This window comes from Salmo trutta, chromosome 7 (genome assembly GCF_901001165.1).
Source record: "Salmo trutta chromosome 7, fSalTru1.1, whole genome shotgun sequence".
NCBI classification, from domain to species: Eukaryota; Metazoa; Chordata; class Actinopteri; order Salmoniformes; family Salmonidae; genus Salmo; species Salmo trutta.
The window spans coordinates 27,152,892-27,171,301 of NC_042963.1; the positions used below are offsets into that span (position 1 = coordinate 27,152,892).

General features: G+C 40.5%; 1 protein-coding gene across 2 annotated transcripts in view; it reads left to right on the top strand.

Moving 5' to 3' along the window:
• Window positions 1-17,996, top strand: part of spty2d1 (SPT2 chromatin protein domain containing 1) — a 40,684-nt gene extending 22,688 nt beyond the window's left edge. For both annotated transcript variants that reach the window (XM_029758482.1, XM_029758483.1), the window contains 5 exons: window positions 120-234; window positions 359-1,981; window positions 8,062-8,218; window positions 8,587-8,664; window positions 17,874-17,996. In XM_029758482.1, the coding sequence (XP_029614342.1) occupies window positions 120-234; window positions 359-1,981; window positions 8,062-8,218; window positions 8,587-8,664; window positions 17,874-17,973 (2,073 nt within the window). In that variant the 3' untranslated portion in view covers window positions 17,974-17,996. The remainder of the gene's footprint in view (window positions 1-119; window positions 235-358; window positions 1,982-8,061; window positions 8,219-8,586; window positions 8,665-17,873) is intronic.
• The last annotated feature ends 414 nt before the right edge of the window (window positions 17,997-18,410 follow it).

The window sequence follows — 18,410 nt, forward strand, 5'->3', positions numbered from 1 at the left end:
TTGTCTATCCCAACGAATTTTTTTTTGTGAGTAATTTCCCAAACGACTAGTAGGTTACATAACTAACCATCCCATGTTAATCTATATTTATCATATTTTCATTTCACATTTCTTTGCAGAAGCGGTACAGTTTACAAACTGGACCACCCAAAAAGGACCCTAAAGTGAAAGGTGTCAACTCAGCAGCTGTGCAGGCTTTCCTAAAGAAACAAGAGATGGAGAGTAAGAAGAAAGGTTTGTTTTTAAATCAATATATCTGTATTTAGTAAAGTAGTGTGAAATTATGTTGCTTGTTAATACCGATGCATATAATATGCTAATGTTGGGTTAATTGAAATGTGTTGTAATGTTTCCACAGAGGCCATGAGTATGAAAAAGAAAGAGGGGCTTCTCGCCAAAAGGGTGGAGCTAAAGTCTGACCGCAAGGCTCGAGCGATGGCATCTCGAACCAAGGATAACTTCAGGGGCTACAACGGCATCCCTGTGGTGGAGGAACCCAAGAAGAGGAGATCAAAGGGGGAGAGGGGCGAAGAGCAGCAGAGGAGTGACACTTACGACGAAGATGATGAGGACACGTACGAATACGCGCAGACTGACTCTGAGCCTGAGCCAGAACCGGACCCGGAACCCCAGATACCCAGACAGGCTGCTCCGAACTCCAAGCCCTCAAAGAGACCCAGCGGACCGTCTAAACCCGCCCCTCTACCCATGAACTTTGCCGAGCTGCTCAAACTGGCCCAGAAGAAGCAGTTTGAGCCAGTGGAGGTGAAAGCCAAGCCAAGCAAGAAGGGCGAGCCGGAGAGGCTGCGGACGGCCGATGAGATACGTGAGCTGGACCTGGAACGCAAGGCTAAGCGGCTTGATAAAGGTAGCAGAGACTCCAGACCCCAGGAGAGAGAACGAGATAGAGATGGGGACAGAGATAGGAACAGAGATGGAAGAGACAAATCCCAGGCCAGCTCAAGCTCCTCAAGGAAAAGCACTTCTGACAGAGATGTAAGGAACGGGAAGCAGCCACACAAGAGCTTGTCGGAGAGGCCTGTCCCCAGTGGGTCGGGGAGGAAGCCAAAGCTCCCGCTGCCATCTTGCTCGTCGAGCGAAAGAAGCCACCACGGTTCTGCCAAGCCGTCTCAGGACAGAGACAGAGACCGAGACCGAGATAGAGAAAGGCCCAAAGCAAAACCTTCTCAGAGCTCCTCTTCCAGCTTGTCAGGTGCCTTGAGCAGAAAAGCCCCCACCAAAGGAGCCTCCTCTCAGGTCTCAGCCAAACCCGCCACACCCAGGCCCACTTCAGCAGGCCACAAACCCACTGCCACAAGTGACCTTAACACCCCCAGGAAGGGAAACCCCTCACTAACTCCTGGGCGACCCGGCAGCTCTGGGAGGAAACCCAGCACAGCTCTGAGTTCCGTCCAGGCTAGACCACAGGGTTTGGGCCAAAACAGACCACAGCAAGGGGGCTCTTTGGGGCAGGCTCGAGCCAGCCAGGGCAGCTCAGTGAGGGGAGGACCCACCGGAGGACCCTCCAGGCCCGGAAAGGGAGAACCGGCGCGACCTGGTGGTAGCTCCACGGCAAGACCAGCGAGTAACGAACAGATAAGACCCACTGCAGTCGGTCCTCCCAGGCCAGGGGGGCCACCTCAGGCCAGGCCGGGTGGAGGTAGTGTCCAAGGTCGCCCTGGTGATGGAGGGGTCAGACCTCCAGGGAACGCACCCAGTCGGCCTGGGGGTGGGGGACCCGTGCCCAGGCGGCCAGCCAGCAGTATGGGCTCCGGGCCTGGGAGACCCAAGTGCACTTTGGTGGCCGAGACCATCTCATCCAAGACCTTTGGTGGAGGCAGGGGAGCGCCACCGAGTAGGCCAGGCATGCCACCGAGTAGGCCAGGCATGCCACCGAGTAGGCCAGGCATGCCACCGAGTAGGCCAGGCATGCCACCGAGTAGGCCAGGCATGCAGCCCAGCTCAATGATGAGACCTCAAGGTAAGGACCAGAAGGAGACTTGACATCAAGCTAATCTAAAATATTTATTGTGAAGGTTTCAGCTCCGTTGGCGCAAGATCGTAAAGGATGTCACTCCATGACAATACAGAATAAACAAGTACTAATATAAAACACATTTGGGGGATAAAAACACGATAATAAAGCTAGGGTTTTGGCGTGCAGTGCTGTGTGGAAGACATGAGCACTGCAAATCTGGGGAACAATGAATAGAGCCAAAAACAGGCAAATCCTTGATTATAATCTGCTTCAGAGTGCAAACAACCATAGGTGCTTCTACAAAGTATTGACTCAATGAATAATGTAAATGAGATTTCTGTATTTCATTTTCAATACATTTGCTAAAATTTCTAAAAACATGTTTTCACTTTGTCATTATGGGACATTGTGTGCAGATGGGCGAGAAAATATATTTAAACCAATTTTAATTCAGGCAGTATCACAACAAAATGTGGAATAAGTCAAGGGGTATGAATACTTTCAGAAGGCACTGTATAGAAATATACTTCACTTGGGGCTGGTTTCCTGAACAGATCAAGTCTTGGACTAAAAGGCACTTTCAATTGAGAATCTTCATTGAGCATGCTTTTTAGTCCAGGACTAGGCTTAATTTGTGTCTGGGAAACCAGCCCATAGGATGAGAAATACTTCAAGAATGACGTGCAACATACGGTTCTATATGTAGTCAATTACAATGATCATCTAGAATGGTCAGTAGAGCTTGGACGATAAACTGAAAATGATCAACACCGACTAAACCGACCATTTATCGAGGCCATTTTACTTAAGTCGATTAAAAAAAGTAGCCTTTACTAGAAGAATGTGAGGTTTTACAAGGAAAGAGGACTACGTCTTCTAACACGGGCTGTTGCTAACAGGACAAAAAATATGGGCTATTGCTAACAGGACAATTTATAACATTTAAAATAGTAGGAGTAGTTTTAATGGTAATTTTCCATGTAAGATTGTGGGACTTAATTTGAAAAAGTTTTACTTAAGCGAAGCAGTTAAATATAGTCAAAGTTACATTTAGTAAAGTAATTGGTCTGATTACCGCAATTTCCGGACTATAAGCCGCAACTTTTTTCCCACGCTTTGAACTCGCGGCTTAAACAATGACGCGGCTAATATATGGATTTTTCCCGCTTAAATTTTTTTTTCTCCAAAAAAACACATTCTGTGACGTGCTCAGTTTTTTGGCGGCATGAAGCTTTCATTAGACCAATGAAATTGCCGAACGGGTTAAGGTCAAACAACTTTTTTGTTTACGGTTTAGATTAAATCGAGCGCTCTCAAACTTCCCATCATTCTGATTACGGTAGTCATTTTGTCACCCTCATCATGGCAAAGACACGGAGAAATGCATATGATGCAGCTTTCAAGTTGAAGGCGATTGATCTGGCTGTTGGAAAAGGAAATAGAGCTGCTGCATGGGAGCTTGGTCTTAATAAGTCGATGATAAGACGTAGGAAACAGCAGCGTGAGGAATGGACTCAGTGCAAAAAAGACAACTAAAGCTTACTGCTAATTTTAATTTTTTTGTTACAAGCCGTGTTTCGTTAAAGCCTGTGGAAAGTTAATTTGTTTCAATGTACTGGTAGGCACTTGCGGCTTATAGACATGTGCGGTAGAGGTCGACCGATTATGATTTTTTTTCAACGCCGATACCGATTTATTGGAGGACCAAAAAAGCCGATACCGATTAATCGGCCGACTATTATGATTTTTTTTAAATATATATATATATATATATATATATATATATACACACACACAGAGCTCTGAAGTGACAACGATACTGAAGAGTCTGCTTAGGAGACAAATACTCTCAACTGTTTGAATAATAAAAATAGAGTTTAAGTTACCTGTGATGAATGCTGAAAACAAAAACTGTAATTTCTATATGCAGGAAATCCTATTTTAATAATGGGCATGGTAAGAATTGACTACCAAAGTGCGATTCATAATTCCCATGACACCTTCTAGCAAAATCTGAAAAGCGGTTCCTTCATTTATTCAATAGGATATTTTTAGATTAACTTAAAATAAGGTCTGTGTTTGGTTTAGGCTTACACCACCTTGCCAATTTTATAACTGTGTAGATATCCATAGGATATAACTCTGATCAATATAAGCGAAGATACATTTTTTTGTAGAGTGGATTTATGAAAATATGTTGACAAACGTTACCTAGTGAGATTTACATGGGTATCAAAACGCAGAGGCGGTTTAAGCACAAAACACAGACATTATTTGAAGTAGATTAAGACATTCTTTATGGAAGACATGAACGGTAAAATAACGAAGGAACCCCTTTCAAGTTCAGCCGCAAGTTATTACAGGAATTTTGACGTGTCGACTATTTCTCTCTAAACCATATACCTTTGACTATTACGAGCCTGCTGCTGCCTACCACCGCTCAGTCAGACTGCTCTATCAAATATCAAATCATAGACTTAACTATAATATAATAAACCTTAGGTCATTAATATGGTAAAATCCGGAAACTATCATCTCAAAAACATTATTCTTTCAGTGACATACGGAACAGTTCCGTATTTTATCTAACGGGTGGCATCCATAAGTCTAAATATTCCTGTTACATCGCACAACCTACAATGTTATTTCATAGTTCCGTAAAATTCTGGCAAATTAGTTCGCAACGAGCCAGATTCTGTATACCCTGATTCTGCGTGCAACGAACGCAAGAGAACTGACACAATTTCACCTGATTAATATTGCCTGCTAACCTGGATTTCTTTTAGCTAAATATGCAGGTTTAAAAATATATACTTCTGTGTATTGATTTTAAGAAAGGCATTGATGTTTATGGTTAGGTACAGTCGTGCAACGATTGTGCTTTTTTTCGCAAGTGCGCTTTTGTTAAATCATCCCCGTTTGGTGAAGTCTGCTGTCTTTGTTAGGAAGAAATAGTCTTCACAGTTCGCAACAAGCCAGGCGGCCCAAACTGCTGCGTATACCCTGACTCTGTTTGCAAGAGAAGTGACACATTTTCCCCAGTTAAAAGAAATTCATGTTAGCAGGCAATATTAACTAAATATGTAGGTTTAAAAATATATACTTGTGTATTGATTTTAAGAAAGACATTGATGTTTATGGTAAGGTACACGTCGGAGCAAAGACGGTCCTTTTTCGCGAATGCGCACCACATCGATTTTATGCAAAGCAGGACAGGCTAGATAAACTAGTAATATCATCAACCATGTGTAGTTAACTAGTGTTTATGATTGATTGATTGTTTTTTTATAAGATAAGTTTAATGCTAGCTAGCAACTTACCTTGGCAACGTAAAGCAGGTGGTTAGAGCGTTGGGCTAGTTAACGTAAGGTTGCATCCCCAAGCTGACAAGGTAAAAATCTGTCGTTCTGCCCCTGAACAAGGCAGTTAACCCACCGTCCCTAGGCCGTCATTGAAAATAACAATGTGTTCTTTAACTGACTTGCCTAGTTAAATAAAGGTTTAAAAAAAATTAAACGTTCACATTTTTTCCCCAAAAAAATCTGCAAATCGGTGGCCAAAAATACCGATTACCGATTGTTATGAAAACTTGAAATCGGCCCTAATTAATCGGCCATTCCGATTAATTGGTCGACCTCTAATGTGCGGCTTATTTATGTTCAAAATAATATATATTTAAAAAAAATTATATTCAGGTGCGCTCAATAGTCCGGAAATTACGGTACTTTGATAGACTACTATATCAACCTTATTACTTTGATGGGCAGTTAGATCACACATTTCATCAGAAATAACCACTGACTATTACATTTTTATACACTCTCCTACTAGAATGCCACAGTATATGAAAACTGTAATAATGGAGTACAGAAGAGAAGTTGTAAATGAATAAAAAAAAACGTATTTTATCACAATGGTTTGAACAATAGAAGGATGTTCTTGAAGTCCTCTCTGATCCTCCTTCAGCCCAGTGGGAAGAGGGACCCACTGGCAGGAGAGGGGGCACCCCTTCCCTCGGAGCACCTCTGCCCCCAGGGGGATACAAGTCGAGTTGAATTTGAATCAACTTTAAGTTATAAACAAAGAAAATTGAAAGAATTTGCAGGTAATGTTCATGACATGATTTTTGTCTGATTTATGTAGTTGGACAGGGATTATTCTTTGGACCTGTTAGGAAAGAAAATGTGTGTTTGTGTCAGACCCTATGTTCAAATACTATAATTGTGTGTGAGAGTACACGTAGTGGTATTCCATTAAAAAGTAAGAAAAGTGGAGATAACTCAAATGTGACTATTCTCACACATTGGAATATAATAGACAAACAATGCCTCAAACATTCATATCCTTATGGGAATGTGATTTTTGCATACTCGCCTTTAACCAATAGATTTGTGGACAAAATGGAGCTGCAAATGAGACAAATGTACTTTTTTCTCATGCACAAAACACATATTTTAGCTACAGCTGGATAATTAGCCTAAATGGTATTATTTAGCCATCATTAGCCCAACCCTTTTGTCCTATAATCAACAACTACTTTAGATTTAGTGTTCATCAGTATCTTTTAGTATCTGTAATGATATATATATATATGCTAACTTGGTCAACAATGTCTATGATAGCTAGCTAGCTAACTTGCTCATAAACATTTTTCTACATGCGCAACACACACATATCAATATTATGGTCCCTAAACATGTCCACAGAACGTTTATCAAGGAAGTCGCATGACTGTTTGTGGCTCAAAAGCAAACCACCCTCTGCTGGACAGATGTCCCTAACACATTTATACATTTTCTGTGGGGTGCCTATGAAAATGTGGTAATTTGTGTGAACCACAGGAACTGATTTGTCATTGAAATAAAATAATTGTACAAAAAGGCTCTTCCTGACTTTCTCTGGTCAAACCGGAAGTTGTTTAAAAAAGCTGAGAGGAAAAGTTGTTGATGTTATTACTAAAACGGCTGTATCGTTTGATTGGCCAAAGATATTTATGTTCAGATCTGAGTGGCAGAGAAGTAGAGGAAGATTTCATGTTTTGTCTAAGTTGTTGGGAAAGTGGTCAAAACGACAGTAGGCTGCTTTGTAGTTTACATTTAGTTGAGAAGTTTTTTGGGAAAGCCTTTCCATCTTTACCAGTAAAAGGTTATCAGCATCATCACAAAAGACGACACAAAGTGCAGACGTGGGCACCGCACACACACAGACAGGGTCATTCCTGTGCCATTTCAGAAGGTTGCAGGAAAATATGATACATGATCACTGATACATTTTGTTCATGTCTTATGATTAACATGGGCAAATTAATTAATTTTCTAAATAAAATATATTTAGGGGGGTTACTAAGCTATATGAAATTGTTATAAAATGGTCATGCCAAGGATCATTTAGCTATTTGATTTTGAATTTTAATAGCACTTAAGGTATAATGAAAATTTAAGGTATAATGAACTTAAGGTATAATGAAAATGTGTGTGTGTGTGTAATATATATTTATTTATTTTTTCTTTAAGAAACATTGAATTTGACGTTACTGCTATTAGCCTATAGAAATGCATTGAATAACAGATTCACTACATGGAACAAGTCTCCCAAAAAGCTTTATAGTTTAAAAAGTATAAAATATATCAACTTTGTATGATAGCACACTAATCCAGACTGGTCTACACGTTTGGAAGTTTGAATGCCTTTCTAGCTTAAACCGCATAAGAAGAGTAGTTATTCTTTGGAACGCTATGTCAGAAGTATGAAAGATTTAGAGTGGGGCTTATACATTTTTAAAATGTATCGTTAAATGTATCAGTATGATAATTCGGTAAATGGATTTTGATATGGATTTTTGTCCATATAGCACAGCTCTAAGGGTCAGCCTCCCTTCCCCGTCCTAGACCTCTCTTACACAGGCACATTTTCCAGGGTGTGTTCACTAGGAAGCAAACGGAAGTAAGAGGACCGAAACTGGAGGGACTATCTGCATTTGTCCAATAAACACTTGTTTTTGTTTTCCGTTGCAAAAGGTGTTGCTATTGTGCAAAACGTTTTAACACTGTGTGCACTAATGAGTACACCCCTGTTTTCCCCAGGCACGATTCGTTCGCCAATCACCTCGGCCTACAAGAGGAAGTACGAGGACGAGGAGGAGTACGACTCTGAGATGGAGGACTTCATCGACGATGAAGGGGAGGACCAAGAGACAATCTCCAAACACATCAAGGAAATCTTTGGCTACGACCGGACCAAGTAAGGCTCTCACACAGTCTGGTTGTACTAACCTTGTGGGGACACAATTTATTCCCATTAAAAATCCTATTTTCCAGAATCCTAACCTTAACCCCAAAACCTAACCTTTAACACTAATTATAACGCTAAACCCCCTAGAAGCACACACACCCACACACCGTCAAGGTCTTCACCAAATAACCCTAGAAGTGTGATGGCTGTTTTTGAGGCTGTCTATAGTTATGTCCTCTTCTTGTTTGAAATTCCCAGTTAACTGCATTTCACTAGTGTTTAAGCTTTTTGAAGTCACACAAAAGCACTTGGTGTAGTTTGTTCCATTCCACTTCAAGGTCCTGACTAATGTGTTTTGTGTGCTTTTTCTGCCCTAGATACAAAGAGGAGAGTGACTATGCATTAAAGTTCATGGAGAGCAGTTGGAAAGACCAGCAAAAAGAGGAGGCTAGGAGGTAAGCCATTGGTGAGGGGAGATGAGACCTCTGGTGTGTTCTAGGACTGGTCCAAAAACAACCCCTAGTCCATACCCCTTTGGTGTACCCATCAACCTATTGTTTAAATTGATTATGCCCTTTCAAGTCTGCTAATATCCCAGGAGAAGGGGCTATGGGTTTGGATCCAGCACTAGAATGTTGTTCTCTTTATGACAATTGACAAACCCACAAGGTGTTAAATTGTGTCCACCTTACTTGAGTATATATTACACACAGTTTCGTCAGCCGGTGATTGTCAAATAACTGTCGGTATCGCGGTAATTGACCGTTAATTAACATAAATACATTTAGCATCTCCTGGCTTCCACACATAGCCTACAAGCCATTTTAAAATGTTGAATAAATCCATGTAATATAGCCTACACCTTCACAATAAATCCATTATTTTAGACAGGTCTAAAGAAGCATGATATGAAGAAAATGTAGTCTATTTCAGAAGAACAGAATAGCATACTCTGAGTTGTCCTTATGTTAGGTCCTGATCTGGCTATGCCATATGGCTGTGGACTACACTAGTTCATTTAGCAGACAAGATTAGCTTAGAATTCCATGGCATTATTTTATATTGTTCTGTAGTATTAAGAATACAATTGAACAAAGCTGAATAAAATAAGAGAGGATATTTTCTCCAAACGATTTGAGGGAGTGCACACATGCAGCTATTCTGTGTTGAGTGCCGGTTAACAAAGAAATAGGTACTCCTATATGCTTAATTTAGAGTTATTAATGTAACTTTAGTTATTCTACAAACGTTGGGCTATATGTTTTGATTTTTCATACATTGTAAGGCTGCATGATATGACTCTAATGATGATTTGAAAAAAGTCGCTTGAAAGGCATGAGCTTTGCTTAGTTTTTTTGCGCAGGCTGTACACACTCCAATAGTCTCTCATTCACGTGGTAGTAGGTGCGTGCATTCACGTGTAATATAAGGCAGTTAGCAAGTTTGGTAGGTTACTAATGACCAGCAGCAGCACCAGAGCTTGGAGAAGAATAATTACCAAGACTAAACAGTCACATGGAATTTGACTGCCTTCATGACTCGTGACCGCTGGTGTGGTGGTAATGTGGTCACTACAACAGCCGATTCCCATCCTCTAGATGCTGCTGTTATGCTCCTGAAGTTGCCGGTAATAGGCTACATCAATTACCAATTTATATGACCATTTCTACTGATCTACGTGCCCATTATTTTCATATAGAATACGCCAGTATGAGTCATAATGCCCATAAAACCTAGCAGTCAAACAAGGAAATGGTTCCAATTGTTTTTCCACCATTCATTTTTCCCATAGGGGATTATAGAAACACTTAAAATAAGTGCTGTGTTTCGTGTAGGCTTACACCGGCGTGACGTTTTGATAGCTGTGTAAATCTCTCAAGGACAGCGTGACTTTTATCAATATATTCGCCCCCCCCCCAATTTAAAAAAAAATGCTAATTACATACTGCCGTATTCTATATGTCATTTACAAAATAGCCTCCAATACCCTACTCAATAAATTGGATGCAGTCTATCACAGTGCCATCCGTTTTGCCACCAAAGCCCCATATACTACCCACCACTGCGACCTGTACGCTCTCGTTGGCTGGCCCTCGCTTCATACTCGTCGCCAAACCCACTGTCATCTACAAGACCCTGCTAGGTAAAGGCCCCCCTTATCTCAGCTCGCTGGTCACCATAGCAGCACCCACCCGTAGCACGCACTCCAGCAGGTATATCTCTCTGGTCACCCCAAAGCCAATTCCTCCTTTGGCCGCACCTCCTTCCAGTTCTCTGCTGCCAATGACTGGAACGAACTACAAAATTCTCTGAAACTGGAAACACTTATCTCCCTCTCTAGCTTTAAGCACCAGCTGTCAGAGCAGCTCACAGATTACTGCACCTGTACATAGCCCATCTATAATTTAGCCCAAACAACTACCTCTTCCCCTACTGTATTTATTTATTTTGCTCCTTTGCACCCCAGTATTTCTACTTTGCACATTCATCCACTGCAAATCTACCATTCCAGTGTTTTACTTGCTATATTGTATTTACTTTGCCACCATGGCCTATTTATTGCCTTTACCTCCCTTATCTCTCCTCATTTGCTCACATTGTATATAGACTTATTTTTCTACTGTATTATTGACTATGTTTGTTTTACTCCATGTGTAACTCTGTGTTGTTGTATGTGTCGAACTGCTTTGCTTTATCTTGGCCAGGTCGCAGTTGTAAATGAGAACTTGTTCTCAACTTGCCTACCTGGTTAAATAAAGGTGAAATAAATAAAAAATATATATAAATAAAGTCGAGTATATTGATAAAAGTCACCTTGTCCGAGAAAGATTTACATGGTTATCAAAACGTCATGCCAGGGTGGAAAAAACGATTGGAACCATTTCCTTGTTTGACTACTAGGTTTTATGGGTATTATGGCACCTCCACTGTGGGGCTCTATGCACATTTTCATGGAACTGTTTCATTTCAATTATAATAACGTTTTTGCCATGTGGTTAATCTAAAATCTATCTAAATGAAAATCATACAAATCTAAAAGTTGCGATAACATCTTCAAAATGTGTACACAACCAATACAATTTTATTTAGATTTTAATGCAAGAGCGCCCGCCTCTGCACAATGGATACATTGTATAATACACCGTGAGCCATGAGAAGCTAAAGAACTTGGCGCAGAACACAGAGATATAAGTCAAGACCCCTTGACTTATTCCACATTTTGTTACGTCACAGCCTTATTCTAAAATATCTTTTTTTAAATTCCCCTCATCAATCTACACACAATACCCCATAATGAGAAAGCAAAACAGGTTTTTAGACATTTTTGCAAATGTATTAATTTAAAACGGTAATATCACATTTACACAAGTATTCAGACCCTTTACTCAGTACTTTATTGAAGCACCATTGGCAGCGATCACAGCCTCAAGTCTTCTTGGGTATGATGCTACAAGCTCAGCACACCTGTATTTGGGGTGTTTTTCTCATTGTTCTCTGCATATCCTCTCAAGCTCTGTCAGGTTGGAGGGGATCGTCTCTGCACAGTTATTTTCAGGTCTCTCCAGAGATGTTCGATCAGGTTCAAGTCCAGGCTCTGGCTGAGCCACTTAAGGACATTCAGAGACTTGTCCCGAAGCCACTCTGTTGTCTTGGCTGTGTGCTTAGGGTCATTGTCTTGTTGGAAGGTGCACCTTCACCTCAGTCTAAGGTTCTGAGTGCTCTGGAACAAGTTTTCATCAAGAATTTCTCTGTACTTTGCCCTGTTTATCTTTCCCTCAACCCTGACTAGTCTCCCAGTCCCTGCCGCTGAAAAACATCCCCACATCATGATGCTGCCTCCACCATGCTTCACCGTAGGGATGGTGCCAGGTTTCCTCTAGACGTGACACATGGTATTCAGGCCTAACAGTTCAATCTTGGTTTCATCAGGCCAGAGAATCTTGTTTTAGGTGCCTTTTGGAAAACTCCAAGTGGCCTGTCGTGCCTTTTACTGAGGAGTGGCTTTCGTCTGGCCACTACCATAAAGGCCTGATTGTTGTAGTGCTGCTGAGATGGCTGTCCTTCTGGAATGTTCTCTGATCTCCACAGAGGAACTTTGGAGCTTTTTCAGAGTGACCATCAGGTTCTTGGTCACCTCCCTTACCAAGGCCCTTCTCCCCCGATTGCTCAGTTTGCCTGGGCGGAAAACACTAGCAAGAGTCTTGGTGGTTCCAAACTTCTATTTAAGAATGATGGAGGCCACTGTGTTCTTGGGGACCTTAAATGCTGCAGAAATGTTTTTGTACCCTTCCCCAGATTTGTGCCTCGACACAATCCTGTCTCAGCGCTCTACGGACAATTCCTTCGAAGTCATGACTTGGTTTTTGCTCTGACATGCACTGTCAACTGTGGGACCTTATATAGACAGGTGTGTTCCTTTCAGAATCATGACCAATCAATTGAATTTACCACAGGTGGACTCCAAGTTGTATCTCAAAAATGATCAATGGAAACAGGATGCACCTGAGCTGAATTTCGAGTCTAATAGCAAAAGGTCTGAATACTTTGGTAAATAAAATTATTTATTTTAATACATTTTCAAAAATGTCAAACCTGTTTTCACTTTGTCATTATGGGGTATTGTGTGTAGATTGCATTTTTATTTATTTTTTAATTTAATCAATTTTAATATAATGCTGTAACGTAACAAAAATGTGGGATAAGTCAAGGGGTCTGAATACTTTCCGACAGCACTGTATGCCTTTCAATATCTTTTTTCAAATCATCATTAGTTGCAGCCTTACAATGTATTACAAATCAAAAGAGTTGTTCTACAAACTTTGGGCTAAAGTACATTAACTCTAAATGAATCATATAGGAGTACCTATTTCTTTAACCACACAACACAGAATAGCCGCATGCGCGCACTCCCGCAAATTGTGAATAATTATATTTTATTCAGTTTGTTCAATTGTATTCTTCATACTTTAAAATAATGCCACGGAATTCTAAGCAAATCATTTCTGCTAAATGAACTATTCTAGCCCACAGCCATTTGGCATCAGTAAAACTCAGAGTAGGCTATTCTGTTCTTCTGAAGTAAACTACATTTTCTTCATATCATGCTTGTTTAGACTGGTCTAAAATATATACAACAGGTATAGGCTATATTATATGGATTTATTAGACTTTTTAAAATGTAGATGTACCTAAGTTCTGCATCAGGGGCTTGTAGCCTATGCAATGGAAGCCAGGAGATGCTAAATGTGTTTTGTTAATTAAGTCATTTACCTTGAGACTGACAGTTATTTGCTTGACAATCACTGACTGACGAAATGAAGTGACCGCCACAGCCCTAATCTAGACAGTTGTGTGCCTTCCAAATCATGTCCAATAATTGAATTTACCACAGGTGGACTCCAAGTTGTAGAAACATCTCAAGGATCATCAATGAAAACAGGTTGCACCTGAGCTCAATTTTTTCAAGTCTCATAGGAAAGGGTCTGAATACTTATGTAAATGTAGTATTGTTGTTTTTTTCTTTTTGATGAATTTTCCAAAACTTTTTTTGCTTTGTTATTGAGGTATTGTGTGTAGATTGAGGATTTTTTGGGTATTTTATACATTTTAGAATAAGGCTGTGACAAAATGTTAGTCAAGGGGTCTGAATAATTTCCGAATATACCGATGCAATTAACTTCTCTTGCTAACTAGGTACAGATGTCCTACAATAAAGCCTACAAACCAAATCATTACAGGTTGCAAATATCCATAAAAAAAAAATCATAGAAATTATGTTGGTTACGGATGGCAGTTTGTTCATGTTTTTTCAATTGCTTCTCTCTACTCTGCTTGTCTGCAACGAACTTGAAACATTGTATCAACTATCAACTTGGTCCGGCTGAAGCTCATGTTAGTAGACAGGGCAAACCCGATTTGGTGATTTCTGATATATCATCAAAATAAATAAATCACAGCATGTTTTTGGACTCATTCAGCAGTTAACTGATTTAAGTACAATACCATTGGAAATTATTTTTGAAAGTAGGATTTTATATTCCTAAAACTTAAGTTGAAAAGCATGCTGTCACTGCTTCCAAAATATATTTTGATCAATAGCTCTATGCCAAAACACAGCATTAACATGTCCAAATCAATAACCAATATGTAGAAACAGTTTGATAAATTGAAAACCTATGAGCAAATGTGCAATTATAATATTACTTGTAATTTTTTAATCAAGCACCTTATAAACTGTCACAAGCACATAAATCCTGGTTGTTTTGACAAGTGGCAATGAATCACTCATATTGATTAAATCTGGTTGTACACAACTAAAAAGACATGAAATGGGAGATATGTTTTACCTCACTGGTTAGAGGAGAACCTGCAGAAGACCGTCAGCTACATTTCATAGTATTGTATTTTGATACAGGGCTCGCTGAAAGAGAAACACAACACTGTTTTGTCAATTACTCATATCCTGTTGAAATCAATAGAGCGAGAGGGGGAAAATCAGTTTGCATGTCCTGTTAAAACTAGCACAGCTCGAAAACGACACAGCTACATTTTGAAGTGTTGCATTTTGATTGAAGTGGATCACCAATGCAGTAAGTTTAACAATACTTTTTTTGTTAATCACTCATATCATTACATATTGAAATCAATAGAACTGGGACAAAACGTTTGGGTTGAATGCACTGTTTAAACATACATTATACGAAGGTCACGCGGAAACTTGGAATAACCTATACATGGTTGATTGAAGCGTACTACAAATTCTTATTTAATCTATATTTTGGAATGGCGGATGTTGATTTCGGAAGCTGCCATCGCAGAAAGGGTTACAAACCACAACGAATCACAACCCACCATAGGATATCAACAGTGACAACGATTGGCTGCTATTTAAGTGATAGTTGACGGTCAAATCTGTGTATTGGTGTGTGGCCAGAGACTAACAGAGAGACCGCCCCGAATTATTCGTGCCATTTGAGAAAAGAAATTATAGCTGCGTTCTAACATGCTGACCAAACCAGACACGTGCGCCAACGCCTGCACGTTGGTTTTGTTCACCCACACCAGAAGCGATCAGGACATGCAGGTTAAAATATCAAAAACTCTGAACCAATTATATTAATTTGGGGACAGGTCAAAAAGCATTAAACATTTATGGCAATTTAGCTAGCTAGCTTGCTGCTGTTAGCAAATGTTTCCTTGTATATAAACATTGGGTTGTTATTTTACCTGAAATGCACAAGGTCCTCTACTCCGACAATTAATCCACAGATAAAACGGAAAACCGAATTTGTTTCTCGTCATCTCTCCTCCTTCCTTAAGGCTTTTTCTTCTTCGGACTTTATATGATGGTTGGCAATCAACTTTACAGTGCATTACTACAAATGACTGGAGTGTGGACGTCAGTTCATCTTACATTCACCTACGTGGGTATATGCTCCTAAAAACCAATGAGATGGCACATGCTCCTAAAAATGAGGAGATTTGAGAGGCAGGACTTGCAGAGCGTTGAGCGTCACAAATAGAACCAACTTCTATTTTAGCACCTGGCCTCGCAGATGCTCGCTGTGGCGCCGCAATTTTTGAATAACATGTATGTGTAAATTTATTTTGCAATGCTAGTTGTGTGGTCAGCATGTAAGTCCTGCGACCCCCAGCGTGTATGACAAAATCAACAGTAGAAAACAAAAGATATTGATCTGTTTAATGCAATTGATCTTGTCATCATGTTAACTATAAACTTTTATACTAACATCACCAATCTGAGGTAAAAAGGTTGTGTAATTCCAAGGGATGTAACTATTCACCGATACGCATCGGTCCCCAGGTCAAATGTTTAAGATATGAGTAGGACCTCAAACCGATCTTAATTTGCAATATTCTATCACTATTCTGGGCCCTCAGAGTTTCCTGCCCCAGTGAGCTCCAGAGAGACACAGCCTTATTTGCGCAAGGGATAAGAAGTAATCAGGTATTTTATGACGTGTCCACTGGATCGGAGCATGTCATTTTCCCTTTCACACCAAGGCTCAGTGGTTAACTCTTTCCAGCTCTCTCCCTTTCGTTTTCAAATACACTGAGGAACTATTGTCATTCTCAGTAGATGTAAAAACACACTTTGTTTACTTGCTGTTTGAGGTGAAGAAAAAATTACTTTGAGAAGCTCCACAGTTTATTAGTGGTGGTGGGTTAAGACAATCATAAATACTATCAGAAATCCCCAAATGACTTGCCTAGTTAAATAAAGGTTAAATAAAAAAAGTTGAGACATTTCTACATTTGCGCACAGGTCAGGTTGCCTAGGCCTACCTCTATGCATAATCAGGTGCTCACCCTCAACATTGACAGGAGCGGTCCAAACAAAACACAATGAATAAATTGATAAATTGACAAAACTCGTAAATGGAACCCAAAATTGTTTCAAACTTGTTTATCACAAGTGTAGTATAGGTTGTGAGCTCTGCAAACAACATGTCCACTCTGACAATCAAAATGGTTAACAACTGTAATAATATATTGAATGCATTAACAGAAATTACCATAACCAAACAAAGAAATGGGGATTAATGGTAAATGTACTACTGGTAATGGGGAGTTGATAGACACTAACAATCAAAAGGCAAACAATTCACAAAATGAAGTTATGAAACAATGAATTGGCGGGAGAGAGCGCATTCTTGAGAGAGACATGCCCTGTGCATTTTAGCCACACTCCCCTTCTTGTTGCAACATTTAAAATTATACCCAATACAAGTTATCTTCACACATACTGTAGGCCTAAGGAATACTTCACAAATGGTGTCAGGTCCAAAGCAGTAGCCATTAAAGAAAACCAATTTAACACATTTTCTCATTCTCCATTTTATCAAATTGCTTGGCGTGCCAAGGCGAATCTGGCAGGCATGCCTTACGTTACCGGTGGAGTTTGCCGCCTCCGCAGTGTATTAGTCCACTGAGACAGGCGGGAATCAGACAGGCTTCTCATGTGCCATAAAATAAAAAATAAACAATTTGCGACTGCTCCATTTATAAAGAATCTGTTGACCATTCAATTGGGTCAGCCCTATTGTCATTACTGCAGTCGGGGTAGAGGGATCCATAGAGAAATGCCTGCAGGTGGAAGTGTTTGTCTATTGCAGGGCTGGCCAACCCTGGTCCTGGAGGGCTGTATGTGTTTTTAGCCTGATTCAAATAATCCACTAACCGTAGTGTTTCTTTTAGATGTCAATACGTTTTATCAGGTATGTTACAGCTGGGCTGTTTCGAAACCAAAGCCTGCACACACTGCAGCCTTCCAGAACCAAGACTTGCCACCCTCAGTCCATTTGCTTTTTTGCCAGATCATGGATTCAACTCACTCACTCCTGTGTTCTGCCTCTCTGTGTGTGCGCTGTCTCTGCTCTCCTGTGCTATGCCCCCCGTGCCTCACCCTGTCCTGTTAGCCTGAAAATGGCCGTCTTCGAAGATCAGGAAGAGGAGAGACGAGAGGAGGAGGAACTCAAACAGAATATGGCCAAGCGGAAGAAAACGAATTGAAGCCCTAAAAACAAAATCCCTTGTCCCATCTTTGACGAGAAACAAAGGGAAGCCCACTTAAGCTAGACAGTGGTTGTCTGCATGTGTTAACACATCTTCTCTGTTTTGTTTTTCTCTCCACTTCTCCCAGTTTACGCCTGGGTATCAAGGAGGATGAGGAAGAGTTGCGCTTAGAGGAGGAAGAGATGAAAAAGAAAATGCCAATGAATGCGAAACGAAAAAAAGTTTGAGGACACTAAGTTTAACACACAAACACAATGCAGCCATTTCCTGGAGAGTGTGTGTGGGGGGGGGGGGGGTAGGGTGAATTTGCCCCTAGATGTTGCTCCTGAGTCAGTTTAGCATTTTCCCCGCTAGTGGTAAGGATTGGGGGAGGGGAAGCTGATCCTAAATCTGCACCTAGGGAAAACTTCACCCTGGAGTGGAATGGGGTGGTCAGACCAGTGCAGTGGCCACTTGCTTCTGTTACATTATTTATTTTTCCCGTTGGAAAGGAGTAGGGTTGCACTATCAAGTCTTTCAGTCTTTTCCTAGCTGAGCCACAGAGAGACAATTTAATATAATACCAATTATGACCTATTTTTGAAACCCATAGAAAATGACAGAGCTATCATGTAACGTGTGATTGCCTTGCCAAGTTGTGAATGGCAATCATGTTGTATTCTTC